Here is a 22,827-nt window from a genome sequence, read left to right as displayed (position 1 = left end):
AAAAGAAAAGATTAAACTGAAGCAGCAATCATAATTAAGCTTAATCCATGAAATGAAAGCAGCATAAAAGCAGCTATAATTTATAATGCCCGAAATGAAAGCAGCAGACCAAATTAATTTAAAAACTAATCAGAAATGGCTTCAGGAAGAATTTTATGATTCTCAAAACACGACCACATATCTCACCGAGGCAGCAAAGAAATGTAGAGTAAATTGGAAAAAATATGTATGTGGACAGAACAATACCAAGTGAGGTTTAATGCAGACTACGTGCTTTGCAAATAGGAAGGAAAATAAGTGACAACATACCTCAGGAATAGTGTTTAAATAGTTGCAAATGAAGAGTACAAGCAAGTCTCATTGGCCCAGATTTTGTAGTCAGCAGTGAAGTGGAGGATTCCATCACTACCAGCATTTGAAGTTAAATCTCTTTCTTGTGTACTGCAGTGGGAACCTGCTCTCCCATCTGCAGTGTGGTTCCATCAGTGAGGTTAGTAGGGAGGCCTGGTGGCAAGGTGCAATTTCAGTGAAGCCACACCCACTTTGTCACAAGCTATGACATACCACTGAGGTCTGCCTACAAATCATTGAACAGGCAAGTGATTTTTAAGTGCAGTCAAGGTTTCCTTCATTTAACTTTAAATTCTACCCTTCCCATCGCCCACCATGACTCCAATCACCCCCAAATCCTGACACTCTCACCACCATGCCTTTGTTTGCAATCCCCCCCCCCCCCCCCCGAGTGTGGCTCACAACCCCAATCCTCCCGACAGGAGTGGTAGTGGTGGGGAGGCTGCAGCGAATATAGTCGGTGTCCTGCTTGGAGGTGGGGAATAAGTGGCCTAAATGAATGAGGGTAAATTCTGAGGGAAGTACCTGGCAATCAGACCAACTTTTCAGTGGGACCTTTTCAGATAAACCACAAATTCCAGATTCGAGCATCAGGATCTCCCAGAAGTTAGTTCTGTTCTGTCCAATTTTGGGATTGCAGGATCTGGGCCAATATGTTCTTAGCAGCATTCTACTTATTTTACTTTTTTAAAAATATTTTATTCAAGACTTTTCAACAAAATATAAAAATACAAAATATCGAAAGCCACTCATCCCCACCACCCTAAATGGCAACTCCCTTAACCTCCTTTCCTGCCCCTTAGCATTGATCAGGAACACCTCACTCTTCACCATATTCAATTTATATCCCAAAATATAGCAGCAGGGTAGCATGGTGGTTAGCATAAATGCTTCACAGCTCCAGGGTCCCAGGTTCGATTCCCGGCTGGGTCACTGTCTGTGTGGAGTCTGCACGTCCTCCCCCTGTGTGCGTGGGTTTCCTCCGGGTGCTCCGGTTTCCTCCCACAGTCCAAAGATGTGCGGGTTAGGTGGATTGGCCATGCTAAATTGCCCGTAGTGTCCTAATAAAAGTAAGGTTAAGGGGGGGGGGGGTTGTTGGGTTACGGGTATAGGGTGGATATGTGGGTTTGAGTAGGGTGATCATGGCTCGGCACAACATTGAGGGCCGAAGGGCCTGTTCTGTGCTGTACTGTTCTATGTTCAATGTTCTACATCTGCCTTCATCCCCATCTACAGCCTCGGACAGTCAGACATTCCAAAGATCACCACCAACCGGCACGGCTCTAATTAAACACCCAAAATCCCTGATAACCTATCGAAAACTAGAAGTTGACAAGCTTAGGACAAAACCAAAACATGTGTGTATGATTTGACGGGCCCCTAGAACATCGCTTACATCTATCCTCCACCCCCAGTAAGAACCCACTCATTTGTGCCCTCGGCAGGTGCGCCATGTCATCACCTTAAACTGGATCAGATTTAACTTCGCACACAAGGATGTAAATTTGTTCCTATGCAAGGTCTCATCCCACACTCCCCCTTCCAGGACCAAGCCAGCCAAATCTTCCAAAATCCCCATAATCCCTTCAATGCAGCCCAAAGGGTCCAAAATATGTAACAGATTATCCAAGTGCAGCGAGACCCTATGCTCGAACCCCCCCCCCCCAGATGCCCCAATCTCCATTGCCAGTGGCTCTATCGCCAAGGCAAAAAGCAACGGGGAGAGCTGGCACCTCTATTTCATCCCACGGCATAGCCCAACGTACCTTGAGCTCACTCAGTTCGTCCGCACACTCGCCACAGAGGCATAGGTCCCGTCACCAGAATTCCTTTTATTTACAAACCCAACAGCTGAACAACCATGACCATTCAGTCTGCTGCCTACACTGAGACTGCAGAGGATCTGACACTCCCTGTTAAATACACAGAAAGGGGTTCCCTGATTGGGCCACTAATCAGGGAACTCGCATTCTTATTGGCCAATCTCAAAGGCCTGGCCTAAGTCATTACATGGACCCAATCCACAAACCCTGTCTGAACCAGAACCTCCCAAACACCTCTAACAAATATGTCCACTCCACCCAATACAAAGCCTTCTCCGCATCCATCGCCACCACAACCTCAATCTTCTGCGCCCCGCCCCCAACTGAGGGCATCATAATCATGTTGAGTAACTTCCACACATTTGCCGACAACTGTCTTCCTTTCACAAAACCAGTCCAATCCTCCCCAATCAACCCCAGCGCATGATCCTCAATCCGCGATGCAAGCACCTTCGCCAATAGCTTGGCATCGACATTCAACAACGATATCAGGAGGTTTTGACCCACACTGCTCTGTGTCCTTATCCTTTTCAAGAATCAGGGAGATAGAAACCTGCGATAAGTAGGGGTGATCACACCCCTTTCTCTTGCTTCATTATACACCTTCACCAGCAATGTCTTAAGCTCCGCCCCAAATGAGTTACAAAACTACACTGAACCCGCCCGGACACGAGGCGCTCCCCGCCTGCATCGCCCCAAAACAGCTGGTGCTGGTTTAGCACAGTGAGCTAAACTGCTGGCTTGTAATGCAGAACAAGGCCAGCAGTGCGGGTTCAATTCCCGTACTGGTCTCCCCGAACAGGTGCCGGAATGTGGCGACTAGGGGCTTTTCACAGTAACTTCATTGAAGCCTACTTATGACAATAAGCGATTATTATCATTATTAATGCTATCTATCACCTCCTGCGGCCCAATCGGGGCCTCCACGTCCTCCACCTGCCCATCCTGCACCTTTGGAAACTCCAACATATCCAGGAACTGCCTCATCCCCTCTTTCCCCCTCTGGGGCTCCGACACACAAAATCGGCTATAGAAGGCCTCAAATACCCATTCATCCGCTCCGGGTCCATCAACATCTTACCCTCTTCATCCTCACTTACCGATCTACCTTGCCGCTTTCTGCTTCCTCAACTAATGGGCCAGCATCCTACTAGCCTTCTCACCAAACTCATACACTGCCCCTCTGGCCCTCCTCACATGCCCCACTGCCTTCCACGTCAACATTAACCCAATAGCCATCTCCTGTCTCTCCTTCAGCAACCCCTCCTCCGTGTACTTCCTATCCACCCTTAAGATCACAACTAACCTTGCCCTCTCCTCCCGCTCCACTCTCTCCCTGTACGCCCAAATTAAAATAAACTCCCCTCGAGTGCCTCCCACAATGTAGCGGCTGTGAACTCCTCAGTGTCGTTCAACTCCAACAGCCATACCCCTTCTTAAGCCAGTTTCCAACCCGTGTCACGTTTCCCCTCCGGGCCCGCCCTCAGATGTCCACCGCCATCTCTCCCTTCCCAACTGCATACCAACCACACCCATGTCTGTAGCCCCTCCCAAAACAAACAACCCACCCCATTCCCCACCCCCCAAAACTCCTTCCTCCGAGCAACCTCCCACTTCATTTCCATTAACTCAGCAGACACGGAGGCCCCTTCCCACGGCCTCCAACCTCCTGTAGCCACCGAAGCTGGCCACTTCCCGACATAAAATGGAACATTGAATTGCATGCAGGGAAAATTGGACAATGTCAGAGAGGCAAGCAGGTTGCAGAACCTCTCTGTGGATTCTGTCTGTGAAGAAACCAGACAGCATAGAAACTAACAAGCTGCACATATTAAGTGAGCGATTCCCGGTGATTCCCGGGCACAATGGACACAATTAAGAATAACAAAGGCCAAGCTAAACTCTTCGGCGCCAGCAGGAGTCCCGGACAATAAGATACAAACAGCCCCAAGAACCGCCCACTGATCGAGGAACAGCCCAGTTATTGGGGAAATTCAAATCAATCGATTAGGAAGTGACCCAATCGATTGCAAGTTTATAGAGGGTCCGCCCAGTTGGGCGCGAAACCCAAAACAGTATAAGACAGAGACCCCGACCCCAGCTCTCTCTCTTAGCCAGCCCTCCGCTCTCTTAGCCGGCCCTCCCAGCAGAACACCTTTGCAGCAGCTCTCCAGGAACTTGGACGTGAGAAGGAGGCCTGGCCAATGGCTACACCGACAAGTAAGTGTCATACAATGCACGCTACGAGAGTAGACATTCCTGACCCCTTTAGTCCACACCAACTGGAAGCCTGCGGATCCAGGACAAAGCAAGAGGCCATTGTTCCCTGATCCGGCAGTTCCCTTATTTCAGATAAGTATTGGCCTAGTAGTGGTAGGAATAGTTTAGTCTTAGTATTATATGCATGAGTAGCAAATAACTGTATAATAATAAACGTGTCTTGTTTGAACTTACTAACTGGTGTATTGAGTCATTGATCTAAACTTGAACATCGTGGCGGTATCATAAGGATACCTGGCGACTCTAGAGCTAAAGAATAAAACAGAGCCAATTGAGTGTAAAGCACACTCACCCAGAACGAGCAACACTCCCCATGCCCATGCCCATCCCCCTCCCCCTCCAGTCTCGATGATTTTTACTGATTCCTAGTTGTTCGTGTCGAACAATTCTCTTAAAACAAAAAGGAATATATTCAAGCCTGATGTCTTTTTGAATTATTCCAGAGTCTGGAGAGCAGATAGCTCTCCTTCGATTTCTCCATGGCAACATCTTGGGCAATCAAAGTTGACATGTCAACCAAGTTGCATGCGTTCATATCCTGCAGTATAAATTGTGATTGTTTGAAATTTATCATTCATGCTTTTGCCCTGATGAGTGCAAGACGAAAAGCTTCTGCAACATATCTCTCTTTTTAATAATAATTTTGTGGTTTCTGAAGCAAGAGGGTGTTCGCATCAGATATTCATTACGATAATAAATAAATTATTTTGAATCCAGCAAAACCATATGCCCTGTGGGCTTACAGAATATACTGAAAAAGGTCTAGAGATAAAAGAAAACTGGAAACAAATTATTTACATCTGAATAACCTCATGCAACATGTAACCTCATGTTGCAGAAGTGTTTATAAATAGAAAATGATGTTAAGCACATTACTGTAGTCAGGACACTTCAGTTGAACAAGTTAACTGAGAAAAATGCAACCATCAAATTTTACAGTCCAGAATCTACCAAAATAAAATGCAGGTAATGTTCCAGATTAACCTTTTACAAGTTGTCAGTCTGTTTTTGTTCGAGAATGAACTTTCAGGATAGTTATGAAAGTGGAGATAACAGATACCTGTTGTTATACCATTACTCTACTATTTGCCAAGATTATTTGAGAACCATTAATAGTAAGTAAAATAAAAATCAAGTTGAACAATGAATAGATCTGTCAGGTAATGTAATGGTTCTCTGTAGAATAATTTAAATGGACTGATTTAATGTTAAATGTTATTTGGAAGTATTGCCCATGTATTTGGGGGCAGCAGGGTAGCATGGTGGTTAGCATAAATGCTTTACAGCTCCAGGGTCCCAGGTTCGATTCCCGGCTGGGTCACTGTCTGTGTGGAGTCTGCACGTCCTCCCCCTGTGTGCGTGGGTTTCCTCCGGGTGCTCCGGTTTCCTCCCACAGTCCAAAGATGTGCGGGTTAGGTGGATTGGTCATGCTAAATTGCCCGTAGTGTCCTAGAAAAAGTAAGGTTAAGGGGGGGTAGTTGGGTTACGGGTGTAGGGTGGATACGTGAGTTTGAGTAGGGTGATCATGGCTCGGCACAACATTGAGGGCCGATGGGCCTGTTCTGTGCTGTACTGTTCTATGTTCTATTTGTTGTGCACCTCTAATTAACATTTACAAATCAAAAATGCTACCATTGGTAAGAGGCAGCGGGAACCCAATGTCCATGCACTAAGTACATGCAATACATGCAATCTGTTTGCCTTGAAATTGCCAGCATTTGCTGGCATTATAACTGTGAAACTAACAGCACCCTCTGGCATCTGCACATGTGCAATTGGATCTGGAAATACATAAACAGTTGTCTGTGATTCCCTGCTCCGCTCCCCCCTCCCCACAAGGTGCACTGTTGAAGTCCTTGCACATGAAAATATTCTGAAATCATTTGAATTGATGTGAACTTTTATAATATTAGTCTCTGTCAAAATCCTTGAGAAAGCTACGCCTTGTTGACTGAAATTTAACTGGGTTCTTAAACAGTTAAGCAAGTTTATAATTATTGCTGTAGAACCCCTGCTGGGAAAACTAATTTATACTGGTAGAATGTCTCATTTCTCCATTGTATTAAAATCGCCGCAGATTTTTTATTTATTTTTGTTTATTTCTGATATATTAGTTTCCATCTTGAACCTACATGCATGTCCCAGTCATTGTTTTCTTGTCTGTAAAATGATTAAAAAGTGCAAGATTATTCGTGGCTTTTACTTTCTGATTTGCTGTCTGTGAGAATTCGCCAATATAATTGGCTGCTTAGTCTGCTTGTAGACATATTATTGCTGGATGCTGCAGATTCCTTTGAGCTAATGCGAAATCAAAGTAGCATCAAGAATGAAAAAACACACACTTCAGAGTAGGCACCTATCATTGAGGTCAGCAGTGAGTGTCATTAGTGACTAAACAGATAACAGTAGTAACATGCCAGGGAAGAAAAAGTCCAAATTTACAGCTCCAATATTGGAAATATCATCGGCAATTAATAAAAGGACAACAGGTCCAGCACATAAAATATCCAGTAAATCAAATTAAATGTTTTATTTTAATTACCAATTCTCCCAATCATTGTTCTTTGCAGGGTTGAAGAAATGTTTCGAATGGGTAAGAGGATTATTTGTTTAATCTAAAATAAATTATTTAATACTGCACATATTTCCAGTATCACAGTTTCTTGCTTGCAAGATTATAATTCACGTCATGCACTAGGCCCAATGGCGTCACCACAAAGACCAAGCTCATTTCAGTTGTCGCATTTAAATCTGATCAGCATGTTGTCAGCACAAAACCTGCTGGTTTTGAACATTTGCCTATCTTGTGGAAGGAAAGGGGTGAGCGGAGGCAGGTAGAAGGATTTTGGAGAGGCCTGACATCAGTACCTAGTGGTCTGCCCTTGACAGGGAGTCATTTGTCATTGATCTTTCTCCTGCCAATGCTTCCTTCTTCCTGTCTCATGAAGAGCGAATGGCTCGGATATAGAGTCCTTAGAACTTTAAATTAAAAATAGCAAGGCCTCAGCTATTACATTTAACGCTGAAACTTAAACATAAACTGAAAATTGTGCATGCAATGGGGGTTATGAACATTAACATAAGTTGATCTCACAGTTTGTGAGGAAAATACCATAATATCACTGACCTACAATAAGGCATGTAATTAATCCAACCTCCTGTTCTGGAACATTCAATGTTGAAATTTTTGACCACTTTTCCAGGTGTAAATAATGGAACAAGTCTGAATATAGTTTACTGTGCAGCAGGAGACCACAACATTTGCTTTCTTTCGTAATTAAGATTGTTCTCAAATGAATGCTGTCGGACTCGACCAGCTATGAGAAAGCACTTGGTCTCGTTTAGAACAACTGCAGTATGGTATGGACGTGACAGTAAAACTCACCTAGCAGTGGGCTGCAAGCAATGAACTTATTCACTGAAACTTTTATAAGCTGTGCCAGCGCAACACAAATAAAATGTCTGTGACAATAGTTTGTACTATTTATTTTTCAATGTGAAACTTTAAGCACGTTTTCAGATTCTTGAAACTTGCATCAATATCCAGCATAATTACTGCATCAAATGTTCATTACAGTATATTGTTTTACAGCATACCCAATTGCACGGCACAATACTAGTACAAATTGTGTTCAGATATTAACGGAAACGGTCCATAGGAATGCCCGATTCTCATGCTTTCACTAAGCCTGAATTCAAAATCATTCCAGCATCTATGGGTTTATTCTGCGCCATAAAAATTTCCACGACATGTCATACAACAATTTAGGCTTAAAACAAATGGAGCAGAGTTATTTGCTGATGCAAGAAGCCGAAAAATACAGATAAAAATACAATTGGTTCCATTTTAGATTTCTAAAATATTTTCAAATACTGGTTATGATGAGATTCCTGAGTGGTGAAGAATGGCAAATATATCAAGCCACTTTCTGAGCATGTTAAAATAAATTGAACTGTCACATCTTCACAGACCATCTGAAAATGTTACAGTAAATTGAACTGTCACGTCTTCACAGAACAACTGGAAATTAGCAAAATTTTAGCTCAAAAATAACATGCTGCAAAATGTGCAACATAACAACAAGGAGCTTGCGGCAAAAATCAAACAATTTTTCATAAGTAAGCTTCAATAGATAAAATGGAGCACAACATAAACAAGCCCAAATTCATCCCAATCTCCACGCTCAAGTATGGTCATTTAATGTCTTCTTTGCCACAAAATTCCCCCAATCCCTTTTTATTCACACAGCCATCTATTAATTTATGACTAATAAACATCTTTCTTATTAAAACTATTACCAGTTTTAGATTTAGGGAAGAAATAAAATGTATTGCCCTGCAACTTCCTTGGAGTGGCAATCACTGGCAGATTGCCACTCTGGATGGACTTACCCTTGTTGAAATTGTCAAGCCCCTGTCTCACCTGACCTTCCTCAGGCTGAGCGGGACAGGAGGAATGGAAAGAAACATCCTCTTAAAGTGTTTAAAGGGACAATTTAAAGGGAGAAGTGAAATTTGAAAGGTAAGTGGAGGGAGGGGGGGGGGATTCAGACATCAGGGGGTCGATTCTCCAATATGGAGCCCAAGTGTTCGCACTGTCATGAACGCCGACGGCGTGAACCGGGCCCGGACACGAGCGATTGTGCCCCCCATAGGGGGCTCGCACGGTACTGGAGCATTCACGCTGGAGCGGTCCTTTAGCAGTGCCAAATGGGCGCCGTGCCAACCTGCGCATGTACAGTTGGGCCGCGCCAATCTGCGCATGCACTGGGGACTTCTTTAGCGCGCCGGCCCCGACTCAACATGGCATCAGTGTTCAGGGGCCGGCCGCGCCAGAAAGTAGGCCGGGGGGGGGGGGGGGGGGGGGGGGGGGGAAAAGAGGCCGGCCCGCCAAATGGCGGGCCCAGATTGTGGGCAAGACCCCATTGGAGGCCCCCCTCTGGTGAAGGTGCCCCCCCCCTCTCCCCGACAGGTCGCTCCCCCGACCGTTCGCGCAGAGTTCCTGCCGGCAGCGACCAGGGGTGAATGGCGCCAGCAGGACTATCGTATAGGCACAGCCGCTCGGCCCATCCGGGCCGGAGAATCGGCGGCCCCACCAATTCCAACGGCCCGCGGCCGGCACCGCGCCAAACGCACCGGCACAAATGCCGCCGATTCTCCACACCATGGAGAATCGCGCCCCGACACTGGCGCGCAGTTGCGGAGATTCTCCGGCCCGCCGCGGGGCTCGGAGAATCGCCCCTCCCAGATCGGGGTGCACGTGTCAGGGTGTCTATAGGGTTGGTTGCTTACGGCGAAGGGCTTCCATGGGGGAAATCATGGGTGTGTGGGGTGTCCCAAGCTTGGTCTTGGTTATGGATGTTTAGAATAGTTACTCTGAAGTTAGATGTGTTTTTTCTTTCTAACTCTTTTTGAATAAGTATCAGGGTAAAACCAGCATACGTCTGTGAAGTTAGTGATTTAGATTGCATTCTTGGATGGTTCCCAGCCTCGAGCAATGGACAATTGTCAGGTAAATCCTTACACAGGAACCTCCTGGAGGGATTTCCCACTAGAATCATTAGGTTACCTTCCAAATGTGATGCTGGGGAACCAGGAAGTTATTGAGTGAGCCAGCATGGCAGCAGAATTTTCAAGATTATGTAGAAAGACAGTAAGTATAATTTACAGTTATGGTGTTGCACTTCATTCAGGGTGCCAGAGTTGCTGCATTTGTACATACACGTTGTAGTGATAGTGGAGACGTTCTTTCTATCAGACTGCTGACCAGGTACCTTTCCTGCTCTTACTGCCTGCCACCGGCATGTGTTGAAAGGATTTAAAGGCTGATACGCAACCTATCTGACCAGGTTATGAACATACCTTCCTGCGCCATCAAGGGGCTGGTTTAGCACACTGGGCTAAATCGCTGGCTTTTAAAGCAGACCAAGGCAGGCCAGCAGTACGATTCAATTCCCGTACCGGCCTCCCCGAACAAGCGTCGGAATGTGGCGACCAGGGGCTTTTCACAGTAACTTCATTGAAGCCTACTCGTGACAATAAGCGATTTTCATTTTCAAGTCCTGGGGTGAAATTCATACCTTCCAGATCAGAGGCAGGGATGCTACCTACTGCACCACAAGATGTCTCAAATTCTCAATTAAACAGCACATTGAACAGTAAAATCTCTGAACTCAAAGAGTGAAAGGAAATAAAAAGGAGATAAAATTGCACAAACTCTAGTTCAAACTGATTTTACTACATTGTAAAATTTTCTGGCAACTTTCATATTTTCTTCTCCACCAATGATTGCTTTTTACTGTTTTCAATCCATTAAATCATTCATTTTGGCCCTATTGCTTAGTCATATACTCGCAGCACAATTTACAGAAGGCAAAGCAGGTAATTTGTACCCAGGTCCTCACCAATGCTGATTCATAATACTTGGCGGAGAGTACATGAAAACATATGTGACTCATCTGCAATTTTGTTCTCCTTCCTTGTGAAGAAGGACCTGTATGCTGTGCAGCAACAAGAGCGATGAGAAGACTGTGGCTTACTCCTAAGTCCAATGTTCCTATGATTATGATCTGGTTTAGCTCACTGGGCTAAATCACTGGCTTTTAAAGCAGACCAGCAGCACAGTTCGATTCCCGTAACAGCCTCCCCGGACAGGCGCTGGAATGTGGTGACTAGGGGCTTTTCACAGTAACTTCATTAAAGCCTACTCGTGACAATAAGCGATTTCCATTTTTCATTTTCATGATCTAGACCTTTCTACGTTGAAGAATGAAGAGAGAATCTTCATGGCAATGCACTAATATATCACTCAGTCAGTTTGTAGTGAGTGGCAGATAATGTAGTGTGGAATTATCCAGGAATATAGTGATTTTCAAGATTACTGAGCCTAATGTAAAAGTTGATTTTATATAGCGCATAAGAACTAAGAGGGTATTGCTGAGGTGTTTTCCCAAGATATTAAAATAAAGCCCCATTTAACTGTTCACCTGGCGTTTAAAGGCTCCAATGGAATATGCAAAGAAGAGCACAAGTTCTTCATTGTCTTAGCCAAAGTTCCTTCCATAATCACCGCCAAAAACAGATCAACTGGCCAACTGGCCAAGTTAAATCAACTGGTTTAACTTTCTCTTTGTGGTATATTGACTTCTGTTTGCCCATATGAGAACAGTGACTACTAAGCAAATGAAGTTTATTGGTTGTAAAGTAGCTGACGGTGCAATAAGGCAATACATAAATACAAGTTCTTTCTGTTAAATTGTCATTAGTTTCTGGCAATTGTCGAGCAAGCAATACAGACATATATGATGACACTTATGTTACGTTGTGTTTCTTCACTGATGAAATCCAAATTCCTGATGTAATGTGGAATATAATTTAATTACTATTAGCATGGATCAAATGATTAGTCTTTTCTTCCTTAGTAGCTTATATCCAAGAATTGATTCTATAAAATTGATTGCATGACAACTACGTTCAAAAACAGCATTTAACAGATACAATGTTTTTTTCATTCATTCATGGAATGCAGACATCGTAGCGTAGCATGTGGGCATCATTTGTTACTCTTCCCCAATTGCCCTTAAACTGTGTGGCTTGTGAGGCCATTTCAGAAGACATTTAAGAGTCAACCATTCTGCTGTGGGTCTGGATTCACATGTCGATCAGACCAGGTAAGCATGACATACTTCGTTCCCTGAAGGACATTACTGAGCAGATAGGTTTTTATGACAATTAACAATGGTTTCATGGTCATCATTAGACTTTTAATTCCAAATTGACTTCAAATTCCAAACCAGAGTCCTCATAGCGCTATCCCGGGTCTCTGAATTGCTAATCGAATGATACAGCAACTATCCCAAGTTATAAATGTAAAATATGTGCTTAAAACATCTTACCATTTCTGTAATATCTGTCAAGTTTGTCCCACCGATTTTGATCTGCTGAAGTTAGTGATACAGATTTGGCAGGTTCATATACAGAGCCTAAGGAAAGATAAAACTGTATATTTCAATCACATGGAGATGAAATCGTGTAGCAAAGTATCAATTAGAAACCATAAGGTTAATGTATATTTGTGTCACAATGCAGAGTTAGTTCAATGCACATCAAAACAAAATTACTTATAGATTTGCATTATAATCAAATATCAGAAACAAACAATGAAGTTTAAAATGCGGAGAGGATTTGATCTCAACTAAAATAATTTTGACGTGTTTTTTAATATTGTTGCATTATTTCAGTGTAAATATTCTCCAAATTGTTTTTACAATTCATATCAGCAATACTGAAGAGCTGAAGAAAATTATTACTGTAAAATGAAAATACCAATTCTACTCAGTCAGTGAATTTTAAATGTAATCGGCAGTTTTATCACTAATCTATGACAGTTGAGATTAAACAGGACTCCAAATATCCTTTTCCATTTCCTCACCATTCGTAATTATGCAGAATGCACATATTAAGCTTGGCAAACAAACTCTTATTCCAGGACATAATTGTACATAACGTACAGTATATGCTTATCCATTAGACCATTCCTAACTCTGCTTTGGTTGCATAGATCATTATCTCAGAGATAGCACATTGTTAAGGTGATCTCTGCTAAAAAAAAAAAGCAGTTTTGTAAAATATTGATAATGCAATCATCAAAAATAGTTCAGTTCATAACATGTCATCAGTTCATGGTAGGAGATTTATTCAGGATGCTGTATTAGCAATATTTCCCTTTAGATCATAGAATTTACAGTGCAGAAGGAGGCCATTCAGCCCATCAAGTCTGCACCGGCTCTTTGAAAGAGCACCTTACGCAAGCCCACACTCCACCCTATCCCCATAACCCAGTAACCCCACCCAACACTAAGGGCAATTTTGGACACCAAGGGCAATTTAGCATGGCCAATCCACCTAACCTGCACATCTTTGGACTGTGGGACGAAACCGGAGCACCCGGAGGAAACCCATGCAGACTCTGCACAGACAGTAACCCAAGCCGGGAATCGAACCTGGGACCCTGGAGTTGTGAAGCAATTGTGCTAACTACCATGCTACCGTGCATTCATGTCAAAGCTAAAGGCTACACAAGTAAACTAGAAAATACTCTTTTTTTGAGGGTTCAATTTACAGGCATGATTTTTAGTATAAAATCAAAACATGGTAGATGCGGCAGATCTGAAAAAACAGAAAATTCTGTAAAATCTCAGCAGGTTTGGCAACATCTGTGGAAAGAGAAACAGAGTTAATGGTTAAAGCCATTTTGATTCTTCTTTGGAATTTATTCTTCTAAAGAAGAGTCAAATTGGACTTGAAATGTTTGCTGTTTCCCTCTCCATGGATGCTGCTGCATCTGCTGAGATTCTCCAGCACTTTGTTTTTGTTTCATTAATTTCACTACCCAACTCTACTAATCTCAGTCGTTGACTGATCTTTCCTTTTTGCCAAATTCACAGAAGTGTAATTTCTTGAAAGCACTCTTTCATCTACCAATTCAGGAATTTAACTTTGACTAATTTTATCTTCTTCTCATTAATAATTCTAGAGATTATTGAAATATTAGTTAATATAACTTTTCTCCTCCCCTTAAATCCAAATGTGAATCTTTTCTAGATACAGTACATGCCTCATCAGATGTACAGCATTGTAGGTAGACCTACACCACAGGGACTGCAGTGGTTCAAGAAGACAGTTCGCCACCATCTTCTCAAGGGCAATTCGGGATGGACAATAAATGTTGGTCGGGCCAGTTATGCCCACATCCCTTAAATAAATAAAAGAATTTCAAGAACCATCATTCCCCATCAAAGCAGGAAACAAGTAAGGGGGTTCACGGTTTCTACTGAGGGAGGAGGGGTGACAGACAATAACACAACATAGATGGTGGGACAAAAAGTATTGATGATACAGATCAATTCACTGAAGGCTAACATGATAAAATAGGGTTGGATAACATGTTGCTCAAAACATCACAGGGAAAATACATATTTAAGTTTCTGTAATGAACTGTGGGTGTAGTACCTATATCAGATGGACTGCAGCAGCTTTTTTTTTATTTTTCCAATGAAGGGGCAAATTAGCATGGCCAATCCACCTACCCTGCACATCTTTGGGTTGTGGGGTGGAGACCCACGCAGACACGGGGAGAATGTGCAAACTCCACACAGATAGTGACCCAGGGCCAGAATCAAACCCGGGCCCTCAGCACAGTGAGGCAGCAATGCTAACCATAGTACCACCGCAACCATCATCTTCTTGAGGGTAATTAGGAAAGGGCAACAAATGCTGGTTGGTCTTGCCAGCAATGCTCACATTCCATGAAAGAATAAAAAGTATCGTACTCTGTCCAGAGATAATATTGTACTGCTGGATTAGGTACTCTTCTCCAATAGCTGAGATTTGCTGAAATACAAAAAGTGCTATTCCAAGAGGAAGGAATTGCATCACTCTTTACCTGCACAGTGGTGTAACCAGTGGCCCTGCCGTTTAGCTTGAAAGGTGGAAGGTTCCAAATTGCAGCCTTGTATAATTAACCACACTTGCACTATCAGTTTCTGTTTCTGAACTGCAATTTCCAGATTTTGATTATGGAGATCAACCATAGAATTGGTAAGCAATTAAGATATCTCGAGTTACTTATCAACCGTGAAACCTTCCACCATGATTTTAACCTGCTCCCCTGCACAAACAGCAACATGACATGAGCTCTTCTTTCACGGTTCACACTAATCCAAAACCTGTATTAGGCAGGAAAAGAACAGTGAACTGCAACATCTGATCTAGAACCAGACGGTGGTTTCTCTTCAGAAACTGGGCAGCAGAGGGTTCATCGGACTGTAGAATAGTTTGAAGTGCTTATTCACTCCACACAAAAATCAGACTGCCTTTTAGATCAAATACTGAAATTGTTTTCTTAAATTTAGTTGTTGCATTATTACTTTGATGAAAAATAATCAGCACTTGCTGCTGGAGGGATTTGTGTGTTTAACAAAATCATGCAAAAATATTTGTTAATTCCGAGATATTCCCTATTACGTTCTGACATGTGTGACAAGATATAGATATTTTGACTTTTACCATTGTGTATCAATTTGACCTCCCAAGAGAGTTGTGGTCCGCTGGTAGTCAATGCAGCATTTCTGGGGGCAATTGTTAATCCCAAATTTGCGATCTCACTCATTCATGTATAAGGCTATGTATTTCATTTCTTTGGGGAACTGGTTTGTTTATGGAAACCATAATCTGCTGTCAGCCCCAGACAAATGTCTTTGGAGACGGTCAAATCTATCAAAATCCATTTTCTGTTCCTAATTAGATATATTATGAATTAAATATATTATACTGTTGAGTTAGTCCTCAACAATTAGAAGTTAATTTTTTTTAAAAACATATACTTGTAGAATAGTTAAAAGCAGAGTTTAAACAGGACAGGGATTAATTGAAAAGCTGGTAGTTTATCAGAAGGAGAATCTCAGTATCAATTCTTCTTGAAGAATATTTCATGCACAAGCAGGATTGATATCTGCCATTGTACGAATCAGGAATTTAGAGATGACCTCAACTGGAAGCTATTTGTCCAAAAGCTAACTAGCTCTTCATTATATTCATTTATTTTATCTCAGATTCTAAGAACAAAAGAAATAGGAGCAGGTGGCCATTTGGTCCCTGAACACACTCTGCCATTGAATAAGATTGTGGCTGATCTACCTCATTCTGCATTGTTCCCATGTCCCCTGATTCCCTTAGTATTGATACGAGATATGTATTGAGTGACTGAATCTCAGGTTTTTGCAGTAAAATCTACCATTTTCAAACCAAAATGGATAGATTGCACACTATGTTACACAGGAATACATTTTAGAGTTTTCATGAACACAGCTCTATAAAAGTACCAAAATAGTACAGTTTATGCACCCAAAGGGATAAAGTTTGGTTATGATGAACAACAGTTTGACCATTGAAAGAATGCAGCAGTAAAATGCGTAAAAGCATTATAAATGTTTCCTTTTTATATCTGGATTGAAAGCTTCATCCACTTTTTGTAATAATTGCCACTGTATAATGAGTTTGAGGAATTTTAACCAAACACCGAATGTGGATTAGTGGCATGTAATTTAAGCAAACTTGCTACCTCAAAGTAAATGGTTAGGATGGAAAATGGAAAATTTATAATGGTGCCATAAGAATCCATATAGAATCGCTACAGTGAAGAGGTAGGCCTTTCAACCTATCGAGTCTGCACCGACCATCTAAAGCGCACCCTCCCTAGACCCACTTCCCTGCCCTATCCCCAAAACTCCACCTAATTTGCACATCTTTTAGAACCAAGGGCAATTTAGAATGGCTAATTCATCTAACCTGACCATCTTTACGACTGTGGGTGGATACCGGACTACCCGGAGGAAACCCAGACATAGGGAGAATGTACAAACTCCACAGAGTCACCCAAGGACAAGTTAAACCCAGGTCCCTGGTGCTGAGGCAGCTAACCACTGTGCCACCCCAAGTGTTTGGAATTTAAGTTGAAGGCACATTGTGAGGCTTAGCAAAGAGAATTTTAATTAGAATACTTAAATTAGCAGTGGTTGATGCTAATGCTGATGAAAATATGGAAAACCATTCCATCACAGCATTCACACCACTTTTCTTGATCAGCAAAATAAACTGTATCAAAATGTTCCGTTTAATGCAGAATTTACATCTGAAGACTCTTTAAAAATGATTAAACTAGATTCCATCAGTACACTTGTGAGTACTTGGGAACTCTCAAACTCTGACTCAGCCAATCTGCACTAAATTCTCTGGAAAGTGAATAGTGTCTCTCGAGGTAGAGTTTCCACACCTGGGCAAACAGATTGAACAGCTACAAATTTCTCAGCAATTTGGTTTCGACATAAGAACGTGTTTCCAGATGAGTTTCCAGACATTGAATTGACCCTACGATCCCTTTATATCTACCAATACAAATGACTATCTGAAGCAGCAAAATCAGAATGGGATCTTATTCAAAATGAATTTTAGTTTCGCATTAATAAAGGCTCTTTCAATCTAATGGAAAATCCATTTCACTATCATGTAAATTTTAAGTTTAAAGATTGGTTGCCAGCATATGATGAATGTTCCCGACGTAATATTTGTATCCGACTGGTCTGAAGGTTTTTTTAAGCATTTCTTGGATCTGGAAATAACACAATGTTTCTTTATAAAATCTTGCTTTTAGAAAGGTGAACAGGGCCAACTCAAACTGTTGATATACATTTATTAGTTAAGTCTCGTCATTACCAAAACCCCCATTACAATGCAGCAATTGTTGACTGAAGTAGCATGTTCTGCCAAAGCATTAGATCCAAACCTGCATGAAAAGCAAAGTCTTTCTTCATGAGGTTAGGAGGCAAACAATGGGTGAATTAAATTATTATATAATGCAGTCTATAAGGGTTGCAGAGTTCTTCCAAAACAAACAAAAAGTTATTTCTCAACAGAGAACTAAGCTGGATGTTCACAATAGTTCTAATTCCCTAAACCTTTGTTTCTCATTTTTTAGCCATTTAGTTTCAGGAACAGTACAAAAAGCAATTGGTCTCCAGACAATATTGAATGTCATTTCAGAATTATGAAAAGTAGTGCAGAACATGCTGTATAATTGCACTAAATGAGAGTAGAACAAATGTTTGGAGGAAAAAGCGTTCTTCGAGATGCCCCTACCTTCAAGTGCCATGTCCTGAGAGGGCATTGGTGAGTATGGACTATCATTGGGTTTCACCATGATTATGTTCGGCAAGATGTGGAGATGCCGGCATTGGACTGGGGTGAGCACAGTAAGAAGTCTTACAACACCAGGTTAAAGTCCAACAGGTTTGTTTCAAACACTAGCTTTTGGAGCACTGCTCCTTCCTCAGGTGAATGAAGAGGTATGTTCCCGAAACATACATATAGACAAATTCAAAGATGCCAGACAATGCTTCGATTGCAAGCATTTGCAGGTAATTAAATCTTTACAGATCCAGAGATAGGGGAAAGCGTTCTCCAAGGCGGCTTTCAGAATTGCTGAGCAGAAACTTATAGCCAAGTTCTGCACACACGAGTGCGGCCTCAACCGGGACCTGGGATTCATGTCGCATTACATTCATCCCCCACCATCTGGCCTGGGCTTGCAAAATCCTACCAACTGCCCTGGCTTGAGACAATTCACACCTCTTTAACCTGGGGTTACCCCTATCTCTGGATTTGTAAAGATTTAATTACCTGCAAATTCTCGCATTCCAAGCATTATCTGGCATCTTTGAATTTGTCTATATATATATATATATATATATATGTTTCTGGAACATACCTCTTCATTCACCTGAGGAAGGAGCAGTGCTCCGAAAGCTAGTGTTTTAAACAAATCTGTTGGACTTTAACCTGGTGTTGTAAGACTTCTTACTATGTTCGACAAAGCACTGCAGTGATTTGCCGTTGCCTTCTGTGGCAAGGCTATCAAGGAAACTCTCTTGCTCTTGTCACCTACCGTCAGGTATTTTGGAAGGCTTTACAGGCTGATAATCAACCTTTTGGCAATGCTATGAACATAGCACCTTCTCTGGCCGTCAAATCCTGAAATGTGGCTTGAATCCTGAGCTTCTGGCCCAGTCTCAGGGACACTACCACTGCACCACAAGACTTCCCTTGCTTGAGACTATGATATATTAAATTGAAATGGGAAATATGCATAAACCAGTTAGTTACAAAATATGTTTTTCTCTACTATTTATCTCCTCTCTATTCATCGATCTTTCTATCTCTTATAGCTGTATCTCTACTTATTTAAAATTAATATTGTAACTTACAACTCTATAAGAGGACTATATTTTATCAAAGATGAAGAAACAAATTCTAGAATTCCTGTGCTGATTAAGGAAGAGAGTTTGGGTATATGTCTGGAACGAAGCTATTTTACAAGCTATCTTTGGAGTTTTTTGGAAATTAAATAATTAAACAGGAACGTGTCCAAATAATTTACCATCCAAAATACTGTTGCAAGTCTTTCCTGTTGCTTTTCTCCCCATGTTTTTGACGACTTCAACTTCATCCCCCATTTGGCCTTGATTCCCTCTGCTGTGGAGAACCTCCACAATCTAACTGATGTTCTATACTATTGAGCTTTAATTTCTTCATATTCAGATTATCATTCTCTTATTCATGGTCGGACATTTTGTGTTTGTTCTCTGTCCCAAATTCATATTGGCACAGATTTTGTGGTCAGTGGCGAAGGAAAGCACTCATCATTCACTTTGCTGGCAGCTACCCTTAGTTTTTGTGTGGCTTTTTAAGTGATGGCCTGCCCTATTCTGCCATCTGATCAAACACAGTGCCCTCTGTGAGTAGCTGAGACGTTCTTCAACCAATCAGACTGAACAATATTCACTGAGCCAGGCAAAGCCTAAACCTTGAATTACGAAGCAGGAAGTAGAAATGAAAATTAAATCGGCTACAGGAAACAAAATAAAGATTGAGAAAGACATATGGAATGGTGTGTGTGAGAGAGAGAGAGAGATCTGGCAGAGAGGGAGTTTCTAAAAGGTTACTTAAACTGAACTTCTTCTAAATTCCCTGAAACTCCATCTGACTTCCTTGGGTGTGTTTCACTGCTGGAAAGTCTTCACTCAGCTGAGAAGTGTAAATAATCACAGAGGTATAAATGTCAGCAGTACTTTGGCAGTTGATGAAATGCCTGTTGCGAAATACTTAAAAGCTGGCGAGACTGTGTCAACTCTGTCAGTACCTCCCATATGCCTATCATACTGAAAGATTAAAAAGCTATTTCATGCTGTTCTATTGGCTGTACATGCAGAATGTCAATGAAGTGAAATGCATCAACTTCAAATGCTACAGCAGAGTGCAGATTAACCTTTATTTTTTGTGATCGAATCTAAGAGGCCAGTTCCACATCTGTGGCCCAGAAATACCTAGCCAGAATGCCCAATATTCTCAGTAGTTGAGGTAAACTGAAAGTAGCAGCAATCATCATTAATCAGCGGTAATACTGAGTAACTTAAAGAGGCAAAACAGAAATGCAAAAAAAAAAATCTATATTTTTAATTTGCTGAATGTCCAGGTTCCCTTTTGAATTAATTAAAGATGTGAGAATTACCATCAACTTCAACAAAAAAAAGACAGTACCATATTTTCAATATCAATAAAAAGGAAAAATCAATAAAGCTACTGGACAGGTACAAGATATTTTTAAACTAATAATGGAATTTTGGTCTTTAACTCAAGGGAACTGGAAAACAAAGGGATGGAAGTTATCTTCCATTAATATAAATCTCTGGCTAGACCCCATTACTGGGCAGCATTCAGGTTTTGGCCACTGTATCTCGGGAAGGATATCTTGGGAGGGGAATACAAAACACAATGATACCAGGACTAAAAGGGTTAAATTACTGATTTGACTCGTAGTCCCTAGAGTATGGATGATTGCAGGATCAAATTCAGATGTTGAAATTCTTCAAGAATTAGATAGAGTGAACAAAGGGAAGTTATTTCCTCCAGTGGGGGAAACAAGGCGACGTAACCTTAAAATCAGAGCCAGGCTGTTCAGTGTTGATGTTGGAAAAAATAACAAAGGACAATGGGAAGCATTACAAAAGATAATGGTAATCTGTATCTCTTTCTCCCCCAAAGGGCTTGGCCTAGAGTCTAGGATTGGCCACTTAAAAAATTAAAAACTGAAATTGATATATCAGCAATTCAAGATATATGAAACAGGCAAGGAGATATCATTAAGATACAGTTCAAGCATGATTTGACTGAATGGAATGCTGAATTACTTACTCCTGGTCTTATCATGGATCTTAAAATTTTACACCACAAAGTAGGCCTGGAGACTATAGCATCTATACCAGCTCTTTGAAAGAACAATCAAGGTTTGCCCCTGTGATCAATGTAGGAGTTCCAGATATATTGTATTAAATAGATTCTGTGCATGAGGGTTAAACGACTGGGTTAGTGTACATATAACTGTTGCAGTAGTGTTTTTAACCTGGTTTGCAAGACAACTGTGTTTTTTGGAGCCAGATGTGCAATTAAGGCATCGTAAAAGTTTGCACTAATGGATCTTTGTTTGGATTATGTGGATTCACTGTGGAGTAGTTACTTTGATACTTTGTGTTAAGTTGGTAAAATGATGTAACTAATGGGTAGAGCTAGAGTACCAGGCATTTTAGCAGAGAAGCAGAGGTTGTTCAGTTAGTTTCTGAAAGTCATGAAGATAGTTTCTGAAGACTTCAGCTGGAGATCCTGCAAAATTCTGATATGATTCAGGTCTATCTCTTAAAACAGTCTCAAAGGTCTGCTAACTGTATTTAAAAGTGGATTGAGATCGGAGATAGTTCTGTTGTTTGAGTACAAGTAAAGATAGCATTTAAAGGTTCTTAGCATTGTTTAAGGGCTAATAGTAAGCTTTTTTATTGTGTGATGTGAAAGATATTTTAATACTGCATTCGTAATAAAGTTTGTTTTTATATACCATATTCCTATATTGCATGAAATCACTTTTAGAGCAAGGTATCCTTTCCTCAGTCTGTCAAAACTAAAATAAAATATTATATTAAATATTGAGCCACTATATGGATTTGGGGCAGGATCGTAAGACCTTACCCCTGTAAATTCGTTATCTTCAAATACATATCCAATTGCCTTGCACAAATTCTAGTGGAACCTGGTTCCACTGTTCTTTCAGGTCATGCATTTTAGGTCTTAACCCAACAAGAACAGAAAATGCTGGACAAACCTCTGTGTGAAAAATTATTTTCTAATTTTTTGTCTAATTCTTTTTCCAAGTATTTTAAATCCATGCTTTCTCATTACTGATTCAATTATAGGGCAGAATTTACTGTTGGCAATGAGGGTCCCAGCCACCAGTTCGAGAACTTGCAGGATCCTGCATGATCTCTATTGGTCTATTGGGGAAGGGACTTCCGGTGCGGCAACATGTAACAACCGGATGCGCTTTACCACGCAGGTCCAGGTACTTTAGGCTTTTTGGCCCTTTGTGCGAGGAACTTTCGGGTTGTAACACAACAGCCCAGAGAGTAAAAGACAGTAAATTGGGTGATGTCGAGGTCAGCATTGAAAAGAGGCGGTGGGGGAGAAATTAGATGTGTCGCACCCAAGCAAGGAGTCAACAAAGGTGCCGGGGGATCTGGCCGCGCCCATCACCCTTGATATGATGGCTGGGGTGTTGGAAAAAGAGCTGGAGAGATTTATGAGGAGTTCCTGAGGCATGGCCAGGAGATGAGGGCAGCATTTAAGGTTTTCGTAGAGAGACTCTGGGTCCGGTCAAAGAGCAGTTGGGCAAGGCGGTAGGCAAGCAGGCTGAGAAGTTGAAGGCATGGGAGGA

General features: G+C 41.6%; 1 protein-coding gene across 3 annotated transcripts in view; it reads right to left on the bottom strand.

Annotated features, from left to right (window-relative positions):
- Positions 1-22,827, bottom strand: part of phkb (phosphorylase kinase, beta) — a 408,331-nt gene that overhangs the window by 362,111 nt on the left and 23,393 nt on the right. For all 3 annotated transcript variants that reach the window (XM_038806656.1, XM_038806654.1, XM_038806655.1), the window contains one exon: positions 12,350-12,436. In XM_038806656.1, coding sequence (XP_038662584.1) covers positions 12,350-12,436 — 87 coding nt within the window. The remainder of the gene's footprint in view (positions 1-12,349; positions 12,437-22,827) is intronic.

This window comes from Scyliorhinus canicula, chromosome 9 (genome assembly GCF_902713615.1).
Source record: "Scyliorhinus canicula chromosome 9, sScyCan1.1, whole genome shotgun sequence".
Lineage (NCBI taxonomy): Eukaryota > Metazoa > Chordata > Chondrichthyes > Carcharhiniformes > Scyliorhinidae > Scyliorhinus > Scyliorhinus canicula.
This window is presented reverse-complemented; position numbering and strand designations above follow the sequence as displayed.